Raw genomic sequence first — 16,990 nt, forward strand, 5'->3', positions numbered from 1 at the left:
TGTAGGATCTGCAATGCAAACACAGCAGAGGCTCATATTTCTGTTTAGCTTACAGTTGCATGACACTTCCACAGCATAATCTGCATCTTCAATACTTTAACATACTGAGCTTATTCTTGATGTGCGAGCGGGTGCAGCCACTGGAATATGTTTGGCTCGAGACCTCCACTCTTATTCACTTCCATTGATTTGAAGATGCTAAAAATAGCTTGTTGTTAGGCTCTTCACAGTAAGCAGTATTTATTGTGTAATATATTGTCACAGAAATCCCTGCGATAAGCAATTATTATTGTCATTTTGAGATCATTTTATGCCACTGATCATATCTTGACTATAGAAAAGCATAATAACACAAACAGCCATAAACACTTTACATTTAGTCATTTAGCAGATGCTTTTATCCAAAGCGACTTACTAATGAGGACAAGGAAGCAACTTACACAACTATAAGAGCAACAGTGAAGAAGTGCTGTAGGCACGTTTCAGGTGTGTGAAGCAAGTGTAAGAAGCAAAACAGTAGTATTTTTTTATTATTATTATTATTTTTTTTAAATTAATTTAATTAATTAATGTAGTTAGTGGAGGGGTCAGAGAGGGAGTTTCATATTAGTAAGTGAAGTGGAGACTAAATAGTTGAGTTTTTAGTGGTTTCTTGAAGACAGCGAGTGACTCTGCCGTTCTGATGCAGTTAGGGAGTTTATTCCACCAACTGGGCAGATTGAACGCGAGAGTTCGGGAAAGTGATTTCTTCCATCTTTGGGATGGAACCACGAGGCGACGTTCATTCACAGAACGCAAGTTTCTGGAGGGCACATACATCTTCAGAAGTGAGAGCAGATAAGAAGGAGCAAAGCCAGAAGTCGCTTTGTAGGCAAACATCAGAGCTTTAAATTTGATGCGAGCAGCAACTGGCAGCCAGTGCAAACGGATGAGCAGCGGAGTGACATGTGCTCTTTTAGCTTCATTAAAGACCACTCGTGCTGCTGCGTTCTGAAGCAGCTGAAGAGGTTTGATAGAGTTAGCTGGAAGCCCGGCTAGTAGAGAGTTGCGATAGTCCAGTCTGGAGAGAACAAGAGCTTGAACAAGGAGTTGAGCTGCATATTCAGATAGGAAGGGTCGGATCTTTCTGATGTTATAGAGTGCAAATCTGCAAGATCGAGCAGTTCTAGAAATGTGGTTTAGTTGGTCATCAATCGTTACTCCAAGGCTTTTCACTATTTTGGATGCAGTAATGGTTGCCCCGTCCATCTGGATTGAAAAGTTATGATGTAGAGTCGGGTTGGCTTTAAAATGCAAATCATTCTTAAGGTTATTTGGACTGTTAAAAAGGTAAATGTCCTGTTATATATACTATTAAATGTCCTATTTGACGGCAGTTAGGCAGAATGTTATTGAAAAATGGCTTTAACGTTATTTGCCATAGCCATATCACCCTGCAGCTCAAGAGCAGTTACTCACTGAAGCTGAGCAGGGCTGAGCCTGGACGGTGTCTGGATGGGAGACCACATGGGAACGCTAGGATGCTTTTGGCAGTGTTGTTAGTGGGGCCAGCAGGGGGCGCTCAACCTGTGGTTTCTATCAGTCCTAATGCCCCAGTATAGTGAAGGGGACTGTATACTGTCAGTGAGCACTGTCTTTCTGTTGAGACATTAAACTGAGCTCCTGACTCTTTGTGCTTATTAAATATCCCATGGCACTTTTCATAAAGAGCAGGGGTGTAACCCTTTCGTCCTGGCCAAATTCCCTCCATCAGCCCTTACTCATCACGGCCTCCCCATCCACTGAATTGGCTCCATCACTGTCTCTCCACTCCACCCATAGCTGGTGTGTGGTGAAGCACCGGCACTGCTGAGTATCATCCAAGTGGAGCTGCACACTGGTGTTGGTGTGGAGAGAACCCCCTCATGATTGTGAAGCACTTCGGGTGTATGGCTATTCACGATAAACGCATTATATAAATACAATATGTAGTTCACCCAGAAATTAACATTTCCTGTCAACTTACTCTCCTACAGCTCATCCAAGCTGTGCCTTTTTAACTACAGTAGATCATTAAAGCAGATTTGGAGCTGGATCTGTTGAATTCATCTAATGCCAGTGAATGGTGACAGGTTTATTAGAATAAAAATAAACGCATACTAATGAGTCCAAATCCAGTCATGGCTCCCGATGACACACTAAGGTCTTGTGAAGCTGAACAATTAAAAAATTGAACATTATGTACAATATGATTACTACTTTTGGCATCAAAAGTAATTGGACTACAATCCAACTACATTGACGCGTGCGCTGGGATCTGTTTGACCAGGCTGTGGATTAACGCTAATAATATTGTAAACAATGTTACATTTTTCAATCAAACTATCTCTTTAAGCTTAAGTAATCAATTCCAAAATAGTAAAGTTTTTCATTTCAACCCTACCTAAAACTAATTGCTAATATTGTATTATTTTTCCCTCCAGGAAGCAGTTCTCTAGACACACTACTGGCTCTCCTGCAGACCGAGGGAGCGAAGATCGAGGAGGAGACCGAGGTAAAGGCGTTTCTCACATTCACCCCAATATCAAAACACTTTTGCAGGGAAAATCACTGGCTCTCAGTTGAGTAACTGACATTGAGTACGTTCACATGGACACCAATAATCCGATTAAGACAACACTCTGATTAAGAGTCTACCATGTAAACAGCACATTTTTAATCAGATTAAGATCATCATCGAACTAAAGAGAAATCAAATCAAGACATGTGGAGTATGCTGATTTTAGTCGCATTATTGAAGTGCAGTACTGACATATAAACACTGAAATTAAACTACTACCATCATGTAGGACTTTTCCCTGTGTTTTGCGACGGGATAGTCCACACACACACACACGGCTGTTTGACACTATTCTTTGCACCTACCGAGTCAGTAAAGACCACATACACCGTGAAAGGCAGAGGTTTTTTTTCTTCCATTCAGCGTGCGGTATCAAACGCCATTAAAACTACCCTCCTCCAACAGTTCATAGTTGCATGCAATATCTCGTTTGTCAAGGGGGGCATGCATGAAATGTTCCTGAATGAAAGTGAAAGTGCCAATCTGCAGTTAAAGTTCACAAATTAAAAATGAAACACCCAGAAAACTTTAGAGGAAACCTGAATGGCGTGGAGACGCAATGGTGTTAATCAAATTATGTGCTACAGTTGTAAAACAGGATCATGAAAGGAACATTCAAAAAGCAGCTCATGTAAACGCCTTACAGGGCACCTAGGTTACCCCTTTTTACAGTCTTTTGCGTCTCCAGAATGTCTGTAAAGTTTCTCTTTAGATTATTTATTAGACCTTTCACAAGTTTGTGATTATTAGCTCTGAGCATTGTGTTGCTGTTTTTGTGGACTGCTCCTTTAATGCTAGTCCTCCCTGCCCACCGCCTGTAAGTGTGCCTCAATCTCCGCACTCGACTGCATCAGACAACAGACAGACATGAAGGGAGCAGATCTCGCGTGACGTTTGTGAGAAATACTACTGTGAGAACTTTCCCAATGATTATTTGATGTATTTGTTGTGGAGATACAAAAATGAGTCGCACACAATGTTGTTATAAAGTTCACGCACACACACAGATACACACACACACACACACACAGACAGTTTTTGCAGGCATATGTGACAGGATACAGGTTAATATTCACTGCTGTGTGGATATCTGTTATGTAAGTATACAAAATAAACCTGATTTAACGTCCACAAACCGGGATTGAAGCGTCTTCTTTTATAATTGTTCTGAGACACACCTGTGCTGATGAAGTAAAGCTGAAGTAAATCGCTGTATTGCATTATCATGCACTGTGTTAAACTTGTGAAACTCACTCTTGATCACATTTGATGATTGATGATCCTAGCAAACTGAACAGACCTTTTATTCCCAGTTGCTTTGCGCACGTCCTGTCTTGTTGATATGATTATACACATTACTACGGAGATATGTTACGCAACTGTCAATCAATTTGGTGGGCCCTTAAATCACTTTATTGTCTTAATTAGATTAAGGCAAATAATTTGAGAGGGGTCTGGATGCAGACTTGGTGCAGTGCAATCTGAGCTGCATCCAATGCTTTTTAATGCACTCACCTAACCCCACCTGCCAGTGATGTCACTCACTCCATTAAGCGCATTGTGTCTGACATTGCATCGCTGAGTGACGCAATCTCAGCATGCATCATAAAGGTTGCATCAAGATACTATTGAAAAATTTGATTACTGATGTCCATGTAAACGTAGTCACTGAGTAATACTCATGTGATCAGCATATGAGAAAAAAAAGAGAAATATATGTATATACAGTTGAAGTCAGAATTATTTGCCCCCCTGTTTATTTTTTTCCCCAATTTCTGTTTAGCGGAGAGCAGGGTTTTTTTTAAACGCATTTCTTATCATAATAGTGTTAATAACTCATCTCTAATAACTGATTTATTTTTTTTTTCTTCGCCATGATGACAGTACATAATATTTGACCAGATATTCTTCAAGACACTTCTATACAGCTTAAAGTGACATTTAAAGGCTTCACTAGGTTAACTAGGCAGGTTAGGGTACTTAGGCAAGTTATTGCATAATAATGGTTTGTTCTGTAGACTATCGAAAAAATATAGCAAAAAGGGGCGAATAATATTGACCTTAAAATGGTGTTTAAAAAATTAAAAACTGCTTTTATTCTAGCCGAAATAAAACAAATAAGACTTTCTCCAGAAGAAAAAATATTATCAGACATACTGTGAACATTCCTTGTCCTTTTAAACATAATGTGGGAAATATTTTAAAAAGAAGAAAAAAGTCAAAGGGGGGTGAATAATCCAGACTTTAACTGTATATATTTGTGCTTGTTTTTAAATAAATATTAGAAACAATACTTTTTAATAATAATAATGCATGTATTATTTATATATTTAAACAATTCAAGTTTATTTTTGTTTTAGCAGTTTCAATGTTTAGCAGTGTAATAGCCACCTAAGAAATAATAGGTTTACAGTACTTTGTAACATAAATTCGGGACAGATCCACACATCACCGCTAGATGGAGCCACTAACTCAGTGCTCTTGTGTCAACAGAATATAAATTTTCCTGTAATTTAGTGGCTCTTTATTCCATGTGATAAATAAACTACTAGTCAGTCAACAATTCAAACTGTTTTAAGCCATTAAGTCGTTTAAAGGCCTTAAAATATCAGGTCCAGTTGAATTGAGTAGCCTAATTTAACATTTCACCCTGAAATAAGTATACTTCATTCATTCATTTTCTTTTCGGATTAGTCCCTTTATTCATCAGTGATCGCCACAGCAGAATAAATTGACAACTTATCCAGCACATGCAGTGGATGCCCTTTCAGCTGCAACCCATCACTGGGAAACACCCAAACACACTCGTACACTACAGACAATTTAGCTTACCCAATTCACCTATACCATGTTTTTGGACTTGTGGGGAAAACCAGAGCACCTGGAGGAAACCCATGCCAACATGGGGAGAACATGCAAACTCCACACAGAAATGCTAAATGACCCAGCCGGAACTCGGAACTAGTGACCGTCTTGCTGTGAGGTGATCGTGCTACCCACTGCATCACCGTGCAGCCCCGAAATAAGTATCATACATCACTAAAAAGAGTTGATCACTATCACTCTCTCTTTCCTTCAGCGTAGTCTCTGCATTTAATTAGTTACATTGAATATATTTTTATACATTTGTAATATCATCTACTTAAGACACTTTCAGGTATTAAATTTGAGATGCCTGCCTGTTGAATAAATGACATGAGAACAGATGATTTGCAGAGGATAATGACACATGTGCATCATGGCTTTATTTATAATGTACAGAGAGTGCACGTAGTCGTGACATGCAATTGTGAGAGCAGAAAAGGTGAGCACAGCCGCGCGCATTTAAAACCATCTCATAATCTCTTATATTGTCAGCAGCTTTCACATACGCGCACATTATAGGACTACACAATATCATTATATTGCATACACAGTAGCATAGGTAAGTCTGCAATTAAATCCCTGCATGACATCCGGAATGAAGCAGTTACTGCTCCTTGATGAACTCTGAAGGGGCGAACCCTCAGGTCCTCTGCTTTGATGCTGATGAACCAAATTTTTTTTAATGCAAATTACAGGGGTCGCCCTGACCAATCAAATGCTCTGTAGTATCGGACATGCCCCACCCCTTTCTCATTGGCTTTTCATTTGATGTGCTTGAGCTCAACCACTCTCACTGGCAGAGCTGTGGGAAGACTAAACACTATTGGCTGTTTTTATAAAGAGGGGCTTCTCTGTTCCGCCCTCGCTTCATAGTTCAGTTGGGATTACGTTGTGCATTTTTAAAGCATTTCCCAGGACCATTAATAATCTTATCTTTGTTAGAATATGGCGGATTCGTTCCTTGATGGCTCCATGCCGCTAGACAGCTTCATCGATGACTATCAGAGCAAGCGAAAGCTGGCGCACCTGAGGAGAGTAAAGATCGATAAACTGCAGGAGATGCTGCTGAAGGGTGTCCATCTTCCTCATGGATCCTCCAATGAACATCAGGAGAGTCTGAACTCCTTCCAGAGGCTCTCCAATGGATCTCCAGCTCATGTAAAACCCACGTCTCAGGCGTCTGCTTGTCCGTATGCCAATCTGCCAAACGCCATGCCATCATCATATTCATCTGCATATCCTCAAGGACCCGGCTCGGCTCTTCCAGGCTTTATACTGTAATGATGCTCCTCAGACCTGAAGCTCTCCACTAGAATGTGAAACGTCTTTTCCTCTTTCTTTAGATGCACTTTTATCTGAAACAGGTTTGGGTTTCTGTTTTGCAGGTCCACACTGAATCTGTAGGGCTTTTTGCACACTTGAAAAAGTTAACCCCGGGTCATTATTCTAAACCACTGCTGATAATGGAGACTTTCCACATGTGTGTGTGTTTCTGCACAGCAGAAGTGGTCATAGTGTGAAGTCTGGTAAAACTGGGAGAAAACAACAAATCATTATTCTACAATCCTATTAGCTGAAATAATGACAGAGAAACTCCAGGATGGTGTTATCAAGACTTTCAGAAAGAGAAAACACTAGTGTGAGACTGATAAAGGCAGCTAGAAGAGAAAACCTTGTCAGATTTACTGTCCTGCCACCATACACACCTCACACACACGCGCTTATTCGTTCATTGTAATTTTATCTAAAGATGATTTTATATACAGTATTTAAAGAGTTCAGATGCAAAACCCTCTTAGCGCCATCTGAAATTTTCTTCTAACACTTCCATTTTTCTCAGGCTTCTATGTCTTGGTTCAGAAATGTCACTTTTATGGTAAATATTGAGTTATTTTTAGCACTTTCAATATAAAATTACTGAACATAAACCTAAAGGCTTAGAAAAATGCTCATTGTAAAAAAAATTACAGATGGCACTTAGAGGTTTTTGCTTCTGAACTCATCTATCTATCTATCTATCTATCTATCTATCTATCCATCCATCCATCCATCCATCCATCAATCCATCCATCTATATACCCATCCATTCATCCATCCATAAATATATTAAAAACTTTCAAGGATTTAGGATGCTGTTGGTGTCATTACAGTCTTGTGAAAAGAATCCACATGTCCATGGCTAATGATTAATCCTTGTTAATAAATGTTTATTTAACTCTGATAATTGATCAACAGAATAATTGACTTTAGTCTGTTGAATTATTAGAAGAGAATGTACCACACCTGCACATTATTTTCTAAAAAGAGTAAGGGGCCTATCACACCGAACGCACTTTATGCGTCGAGGCGACTTTTTAAAAATAGTTTACTAACGTCCGCGAGGATTTTGCGCGCTGCTTATGCGCCATACTTTAACCGCCTGCTGCACCTCGTGTTTTTGCCCTTACGCATGCAGTTGAAAAAAGTCAACTCTGAGCAGAAAAAGCGTGTTACGTCAGTCTCATGTTTCTTTCTCCAAGCAAATGAAATGGAGGAGAGACTTGTGGTTGCTGTTCTGAGTTATTCGAAACTTTATGACTTTACAAATCTTGAACATCACAATCTTATTAGATGTTAAAGTTATAAAGTTATCAGCAGCAACACTCTCGCAAAATACCCAGCTGATTCAGTCGTTGTCTCGTGACAGAAAGCTCACAGCGCTCTTTTTTTTTTTTTTCTTGTCAACAAAAAGGCAGTGAGGTGCACCTCGCGTCTTTGGAATATAAACGCACATTCGGTGTGATCGGCCCCTTAAAGTTAATTTTCACAACAATACTACAGTATAGCCAACCTAGTGCTGTGTTTGTTCCTGTCATTTTCCTGACGATTGATACAAAGACCTACGCTGCATTGTGGTATTTGTCAGCCATTTGACAACACTTTGTATATGTGTTGTGTTTCTGTGACCACCTACAGCAGGGGTCACCAATCTCAGTCCTGGAGGGCCGGTGTCCCAGCAGGGTTTAGTGTTTGCTTAGGGTTGGGGCTGAAATCTGCAAGACACCGGCCCTCCAGGAACAAGTTTGGTGTATATAATATTGCATATAATTTATATATATATATATATATATATATATATACCACAATATAATTGGTTGCATATAATATAATGTTTTCTAGCATTAACACCATTATTGCACACATTTAACACCACAATCTTCAAGTTACACTCAAAACTCTTGAAAGCAGTGTTTAGAGTGATGATAAACTGGGGTTAAGCGCAATGTGAAAAGCCATATTCTCTGCCCTGTATTTCAGCAACCTAGTCTCCTCTCCATTAAATCCAGCCCACAGAGTTTAGTCACAGAGTTTGTGTGGACCTGCTTGATGGTTAACACTATTAATTTCTGATAGTTTGCTTAACATAAAATGCTGTGAGATGCATTGAGATTATAATTCAGAATGAAACGTCATTGACATGATTTTGGGTTATTGCTTTTCTTGTAAATATTCCTGACTGACTGAAAATGACATTTTTGTTTAAATCAGGTGGAAATTATTCTTATGCATATATAAGACAATTGTACTGTGTACTTTTGTATTTGTGTGAGAAAAAATCTATTGACACTGTAATGATAATGAGAAAACATTAGCATTTTGGACTCCTGGGTTAAAACTGACCAAAGATGCACTCCGTCTGTACCCCGAGCGCTTCTGATAATAGCATATTTGTTGAACTTAACCCTTAATCAGTTTTCATTTATACCTCTACTGTTCACACACTCCTGTGGCATTAATAGACCAGCCTGACTGTAGGTCTGCTGTTGGAAACACTTTCTTAGAAGAAATCAAACAGTTTAATTATCCTTAACTGAAGCGAAATACACTTAAAAGAGCTAGCATATTTAATCTAAGACGAGAACTATATTATTCAAATAAACAAACACTGTTTACAATGTAAAGTGATCTATTTTGGCTCTGTATAACTGATGAAATCTGTCTTTGCAGAGAAGTGCCGGTACTTTGATGTAAAAAAAAAAAAAAACAATTGTCATGCTGGGTTGTGACAGTTCTTGTGCGCGTTTTATATGAAGGATGTTATTATGCAAGTGTGTCACGAAAGAAAAGTCACTTATACTGATGTAAGTACAGGTAAAAGAAATCAAATGTGCCTTGCAACAGAACAAACAAGTGACGTTTAATGAAGACGAATAAAGCATTTAATCACAGTCGTCGTGCTTTGAATCTTCAAAGCCATTTACAATTAATTCTGTTTCTCAAGACAATTAATGGTGCAGAACCCTCTGAACTGTTTATCAATAGCGCAGTAACCTGTAACACTCCTTATGTAAAGTACTGTATATTGTAGCTGTTTAGATTAGTTAGTGGTGACTACAATTTTTTATGCTGATTAATAAATGCTTAAAAGATTAATAAAGGTGTCCATGTTTATTATTTATTGGAACTTTAGTAGTGAACTCAAGCTTTATTCTTCTCCCTCCGCTTCTCCTTCTCCATCAATAGTGTCCACACCCACCTCCTCGTAATCTTTCTCCAGAGCGGCTAAATCTTCCCGAGCCTCCGCAAACTCGCCCTCCTCCATGCCTTCTCCGACATACCAGTGCACAAAGGCTCTCTTTGCGTACATGAGATCAAACTTGTGATCCAGACGGGCCCAGGCCTCGGCGATGGCTGTGGTGTTGCTCAACATGCACACTGCTCTCTGGACTTTGGCCAGATCTCCTCCTGGAACTACAGTCGGCGGCTGGTAGTTGATCCCGACCTGATTACAGCCAGAAACAAAGCAGTTAAATGTTTAAGCACACGTAACAACACTCATATATGTGCATACACTGTTGCTGAGTGAACATCAATGCTGCAATTATTTGATTATTCATTCAGAGTTCACCACAGTGGAATGAACTGCCAGCCTGAACAGCCTCACGTGGTGTTAGTGAGGCCAGCAGGGGGCGCCCAACCTGCGGTCTGTGTGGGTCCTAATGCCCCAGTATAGTGACGGGGACGCTATACTGCTCAGTGAGCGCCGTCTTTCGGATGAGACGCTAAACCGAGGTCCCGACTCTCTGTGGTCGTTAAAAATCCCAGGATGTTCTTCGAAAAAGAGTAGGGGTTTAACCCAGGCATCCTGGCCAAATCTGCCCACTGGCCGTTGTCCATCATGGCCTCCTAACCATCCCCATATTCAATTGGCTGCATCACTGTCTCCTCTCTACCAATCAGCTGGTGTGTGGTGTGCGGTCTGGCGCAAAATGGCTGCCGTCGCGTCATCCAGGTGGATGCTGCACACTGGTGGTGGATGAGGAGATTCACCCCACTGTGTAAAGCGCTTTGAGTGCCCAGAAAAGCGCTATATAAATGTAAGGAATTATTATTATTATTATTATTAACTATTTCAGCATGTGTTATACAGCGGATGCCCTTCCAGCCGCAACCCAGTACAGCCATGCACACTCATACACTACAGCCAATTTAGTTAATCAGTTCCCCTATAGCGCATGTGTTTGGACTGTGGAGGAAACCGGAGCACCTGGAGGAAACCCACACCAACACGGGGAGAACATGCAAACTCCACAAAGAAACACCAGCCGGAACTCAAACCAGCGACCTTCTTGCTCCAAGGCTAACCACTAAGCCACCGTGCCGCCTTGATTATTAATATTGTGAAGTATTTTAATTCTAAATAGCTATTTTCTGTGTGAATATACAGTTAAGTGTAATTTATATCTGTGATGTAAAGCTGAATTATCGTTACTCCAGTCTTCAGTGTCTCACTGATCATTCAGAAATCAGTATATTATGATGATGAATATCACACAATGTAGAAGGGCTGGGCGATTAATCAAAAAGTAATTGAAATTGACATTCAGAACCAATAATAGATCTATTTTTTCCAGGTAAATTTTTTTCTATTACTTACCTTACTGCATGTGGAGTCACATGACCCCGCTCGATGATTAAAAGATGCCTTGAGACGACATATTTTACATCAAAATTATAATGTAAATTAAAACATATGTTTACGGAAGATGCAGAAAATATTATTTACAGGATATGCAAGAGTTATTTTATTTCGAAGAGATACTGCTTATTTTCTACTTTTAATATAAAAAAACAGAAAATTATTTATTTTGTAATAAATCAATAAAATTATCGATCATTAATCATTATTTAGGTAAAAATATTCAATTAATCGAGATTTTTATTTTAGGCCAAATCACCCAGCCCTACAATGTTGTGTTTGGATGCTTGATTTGGATTGGCTGATGAGCATTCTAATGTGTGCTGTTGATTTCAGATAAATTAATCAGCTAAAGTAGTTCAGGCAGGTTTTGAGCGCATTACAGCTCCATATCACTCGGCTGAATAATTAAGAGTTATTTCACTTCTACAACAATCAAAAATCACATCAAAACAACAGGAGGAGGAGGAGAAACTAGTACTGCACATGGGAGTGGTCTGAGGAGGACAAACACCTGACAGACTCTTAAATAAAACATCTCAATAGTAGAGACCAAAGAAGAATTAATGCACTCCAGGAAGTTTGAATTGGAAAATAATGCACAACTGAGGTGTAACAGCCACTCCGCTTCACATCAGCACCTCACGTAGGGCTGACAGTATATCATTTGAGCATCCATATCACAATATGTGTATCCGCAAAAGTCACATCGCAGGATTAGATCATTTATTAAAGATTAAAAGAGAAAGATATTGAATATTATTAATTATAAATTGTTTATACAATGAGCACCATGTTATTTTATGTTTAATTGTTCAATTTCTGTACTTGAATGCTGTCATACTCTCCAAATAACCATAAAGCAGTGTTTATTTCACTTTTATTTTTGCTTTGTTGCGTTTATGAATGCTTAATTAAAATGTATGCAAACACACTGCACAGATAAATCCCAATCCTAGTCTTTGCAAATAGAGCTGTTAACCTCATCTGGTGAAATTATATTCATATTGTGACATATTTCGCAGAAAAACAAAACATTTCCATGTCAGATTTTTTTAATATTGTGCAGCCCTAACCTCAAGTGTGCACTATTTTCTAATAATTAAACAGTCTGTCAGCTATTCTTCCTAAACAAATATACCTGTAGATATTTGACTATCTTCAAGTTGCTATTTTGCAGAGTGTTTATTTGTTTCCAGAGCAAACTGACCTTGAAGCCTGTGGGACACCAGTCCACAAACTGAATGGTCCTCTTAGTCTTTATGCTTCCGATGGCGGCGTTGACATCCTTGGGCACCACGTCTCCGCGGTACAGCATGCAGCAGGCCATGTACTTCCCATGCCGAGGGTCACACTTCACCATCTGGTTGGCGGGCTCGAAGCAGGCATTGGTGATCTCCACCACAGACAGCTGCTCGTGATAGGCCTTCTCTGCTGAGATCACCGGCGCGTAGGTGACCAGCGGGAAATGGATGCGCGGATATGGCACCAGGTTGGTCTGGAACTCTGTCAGGTCCACGTTGAGGGCTCCGTCAAAGCGTAGGGAGGCAGTGATGGAGGACACGATCTGGCCGATTAGCCGGTTGAGGTTGGTGTATGTGGGCCGCTCGATGTCCAGGTTTCGTCTGCAGATGTCGTAGATGGCCTCGTTGTCCACCATGAAGGCGCAGTCCGAGTGCTCCAGGGTGGTGTGTGTGGTCAGGATGGAGTTGTAGGGTTCGACCACCGCGGTGGAAACCTTAAAACAGATGGAACAGGATATTTTTCAACAATGTCTTGAAATGCCCTGCTTCTATAAGGTAAGGTTTGTCTTTTCATCATAAGTGGTCAGCCGAAACATTTCAGTGTTTTCAACTGCTCATATATATTGAGATATGAATACAGTTTCACCAGATGACTAGAATCTTTATTTGGAAAGAGTTTATAATTGTAGATTGATCGGGTTGTTTCTGTAGAGGAGTGCATCTGTTAAAAATATGAACAATCTACAGGCCTGCACTTACAGTAGGTTTCTGCTGATCAAAGACCCAGCAAGCATTTGCTTTCTTGTTGAATAATTAGTTCTAGTCATTTATACACCATAATAATTAAGATATGATGCTTCAACATATTCAAGTGAAGGATGACCAATAAAAACACGGTACCTGTGGTGCAGGATATACAGCAAACTCAAGCTTGGCTTTCTTGCCGTAGTCAACAGACAATCTCTCCATTAAAAGAGACGCAAAACCTGAACCGGTTCCACCGCCGAAGCTGTGAAAGATGAGAAATCCCTGCAGTCCAGTGCACTGATCGCACTAAAAAAAAAAACATGTTATTAAATTATGAAAATGTAATTGCGACAAAAGTAGAATCCCTAAATGGAAGAAAACGTCTTACCAGTTTGCGAACACGGTCAAGTACCAGGTCCACGATTTCTTTGCCAATGGTGTAATGTCCTCTGGCGTAATTGTTGGCGGCGTCCTCCTTGCCAGTGATCAGCTGCTCTGGGTGAAACAGCTGTCTGTATGTTCCAGTTCGAACCTCATCTGAAGGTGAAAGATGAGAGAAAAAAAAAGATAGTGAAATTTCAGGGCAATTTAAAATTTATTTTTGTGATGCATCATTGGGTTTTTTATTATATCTCTAACTATTTTGATGTTGTAATTTTTTTGTTATTTTACATTTTAAAGTTGGAAAAAAAAAAAATGTAAATCGAAAAAAAAAAAATACAATTAATATTTTAGACCAATATATATTGACAACAGTGAACATTTAAAGTGGATCAAAACCTTGCATCAAAGTTGTCCTAAAACTATTGAACACACATTCTTGTCTTGAAAATTTAAAAAAACTTTTTGATTCACTTCAAATGTTGACTATTGTGTATATATCATTATTATTATAAGAATGTATTAAATGTGCATAGTTGTTATCATCAGCTAAAATGAATAAGATGTGTTGTTGGAATTAATATTAAAATTAAATGCAAATATTCTAAAAAGTTAATGTTTTTAAACAGAAAATATAATAAACAATTTATAAGAAACAAAAATAAACTTAAATGGTCATTATTTAACATATGAATATCAAAATAATGAATACATTTTTATTAACTTTTTATCATTTGTTTACTAGACAGGCCGAGGTTTTGTTTTTGTATTGATTTAAATTGTTTTAGTCATTTTGTGATCTTAGAAAATTTAGATTTTGTCTGTGAATGTACTTTTTTAATGAAAACTTGTAGTCATGAAAATGCAAACTGTCAATTAGCGCTAACAATACTTTAAACTGTACTAAAACTGTACCACGAAATAGTGTGACAGTAACAACACTTCTATCGAAAACACAATTACTTCGCATATTGATATTAGCCACCACTCATTTAACACTGTTTTATGTGGGTATAACACTGTTATTGTGACAGCACTATAGTGCAGATGCATTCTGACCGACGACAGTGGGCTCCAGGTCCACGAACACCGCTCTTGGAACGTGTTTCCCAGCACCGGTCTCGCTGAAGAAGGTGTTGAAGGACTGGTCTCCGCCGGAGGTGGTGTGGTCGCTCGGCATGTGTCCGTCTGCCTGGATGCCGTGCTCCAGACAGTAGAGCTCCCAGCACGCATTGCCAATCTGAACTCCCGCCTGGCCCACATGAACAGAGATACACTCACGCTGACCGGACACAGCAAACCGGAAGAACAAACATATTAGTAGTGTTAAAGTGCACATTAAAATAAAATATGCATACTTTACTACATCCAATCGGCTCACAGTAGAAAAAAACAAGCCACACCCACACTTTTCTCTTAATATTCCTTTTGTCTAAGAACTGCATCTCAGTATGAAAAGAAAAGGTCACCACTTTCGATTTATGTGGACTTTAAAACAAGTCTTGACGAGGCTTTGGTTCAAGGACTTTTTGAAGCACAATTAATTTTAAATCAAGCACCTTTGTAATTCATATCCCAGCACATGTACCGCCATGAAAGTCCGTAACGTAACTTACTTAACATTTCACTCAATGTGAAAATGTAAAATTTACACTTAATATTTTTCATCGCAATGTGTTCTGGTGTTTAGGACAAGTAAGGCTAATTCTCATTGAGCTCTATGGATTTTTGTATCATATATACACAGGGTGCTAATTACAGGGGGGTTTGACCCTCCAAAATAACACTTGATTCCCCCTGAAGGATGTCAAAACAAGATGTATGGGGGTCAGCCCTTAAATACTGAGAAATAATTTACTCAGATGTGTTTCTAAATAATAAAGTTAATAATTAAAATAATGGATAATATAAATATGACCACCCCTATAACGGTTCATACCATTGTGAATGCAAAGTCACGTCAATCAGTGTAAGTTATGCCAGAAAAAAATCATTCAACAGTCTGAAACTGGCAGATATAGAAGGCTGATAGACATCGGAAGTATTCACAATACTTTTTTTAAATATGAAAAAGGTGTTTATATCTACATATAGCCTGAAAGTAACGTCAAATTAGATGGAATTTGTATAGTTTGACCTACAGAAACAGCTGAAAGAGCTCATGATGATACTGTAGGTCAAAATACAATAAATATCCCTCCAAAAACAAAAGAAAAATTGAAATATGTTGTATTAATAAACTAGATCAAATTAACAATACATAAATAAATGACTGAAGCATGTATTACACTAACTAATGTAAAGTTGACCCGTCTGATCGTCACTGTATAATTCGGACACCGTGTATACTCTTATCAGTTATAAACTGTAAGTGCTCGTGCTACAGGTAAGTTAATAAAGAAAATAGTCTATGGAGATGTATTCTTGCGGCAGCTCCTTGTTGACCTGTCAGTTACGATTAAAATCGTTTATTAGATCCGCTCCGGATACGCCCCTTCTGCGCGCTCTCATACTCGGCATCTCCACTTACACTTCACCGCTGCAGACACAATGTTATGGAATGCATATTATCAGCTACTCAGACAAAGAGACGGTTATAAAGGTAATATACACGTCGGTCCATTTTCCTCCGAGAGTTTGTGAGGTGCTTTTCGAAAGATATCACAATAAAATTGTCGTTTTTTTCTGTGGTCGACCGCAACGTAGATTCCCGAGCTCTATTCGAGCATTTTCAAGGACCTGTGTTTGTTTTTTAAGTACTTTCCAGGCGGCAACACGTCAAAATATGTACGAAAACAAATGAATAAAGCGTACGTTAGGGTTAGGGTTAATACATTACAACTCTGAGGAGAAAGTTGACCGTTGGTCGCTTGAGTTACGTTAACGGCTCCGTGGGTGTAATTCGGATAACATATAAAGACTGATTTACTTACCATTTTTACTGGATTGTATTAAAGTTGATTAAAGTAGTTTGTTAATCTTGTTTATGATATAAAACTATTTTTAGTATTATGTTATTTCTTCCTGTCAGTGCAAATCCCAACGGTTTCCGATTATGCTGTTTGAAATTACGTTGACTGCTTTTATATGACTGTGAACTCTGGCCCCGCCTACCCTCTTGGCTAGTGGCTGAGTTTTGAATCTGTAATTATAATATAACGTCAATAACTTTGTAGGCGCATTGTTATTGGTTCA

General features: G+C 38.9%; 3 protein-coding genes across 3 annotated transcripts in view; 2 read left to right on the forward strand and 1 right to left on the reverse strand.

Annotated features, from left to right (window-relative positions):
- Nucleotides 1-7,085, forward strand: part of vps37bb (VPS37B subunit of ESCRT-I b) — a 9,602-nt gene extending 2,517 nt beyond the window's left edge. Inside the window, 2 exon segments of the mRNA NM_001030214.1 lie at nt 2,463-2,533; nt 6,407-7,085. Of these exon segments, the coding sequence (NP_001025385.1) occupies nt 2,463-2,533; nt 6,407-6,745 (410 nt within the window). The 3' untranslated portion in view covers nt 6,746-7,085.
- The window catches only part of myo18b (myosin XVIIIB), an 880,426-nt gene that overhangs the window by 517,004 nt on the left and 346,432 nt on the right, over nt 1-16,990 (forward strand). The gene's annotated exons all lie outside the window — the stretch shown is intronic.
- tuba7l (tubulin, alpha 7 like) lies at nt 9,617-16,838 on the reverse strand. Its single transcript, NM_001002230.1, is given in 6 exon segments — nt 9,617-10,226; nt 12,634-13,161; nt 13,568-13,720; nt 13,803-13,951; nt 14,855-15,077; nt 16,729-16,838. Coding segments are annotated over 6 exon segments (1,353 nt in total). The 5' UTR covers nt 16,732-16,838; the 3' UTR covers nt 9,617-9,929.

The sequence above is a fragment of the Danio rerio genome, chromosome 10, assembly GCF_052040795.2.
Source record: "Danio rerio strain M-AB ecotype USA chromosome 10, GRCz13ab, whole genome shotgun sequence".
Taxonomy (NCBI): Eukaryota; Metazoa; Chordata; class Actinopteri; order Cypriniformes; family Danionidae; genus Danio; species Danio rerio.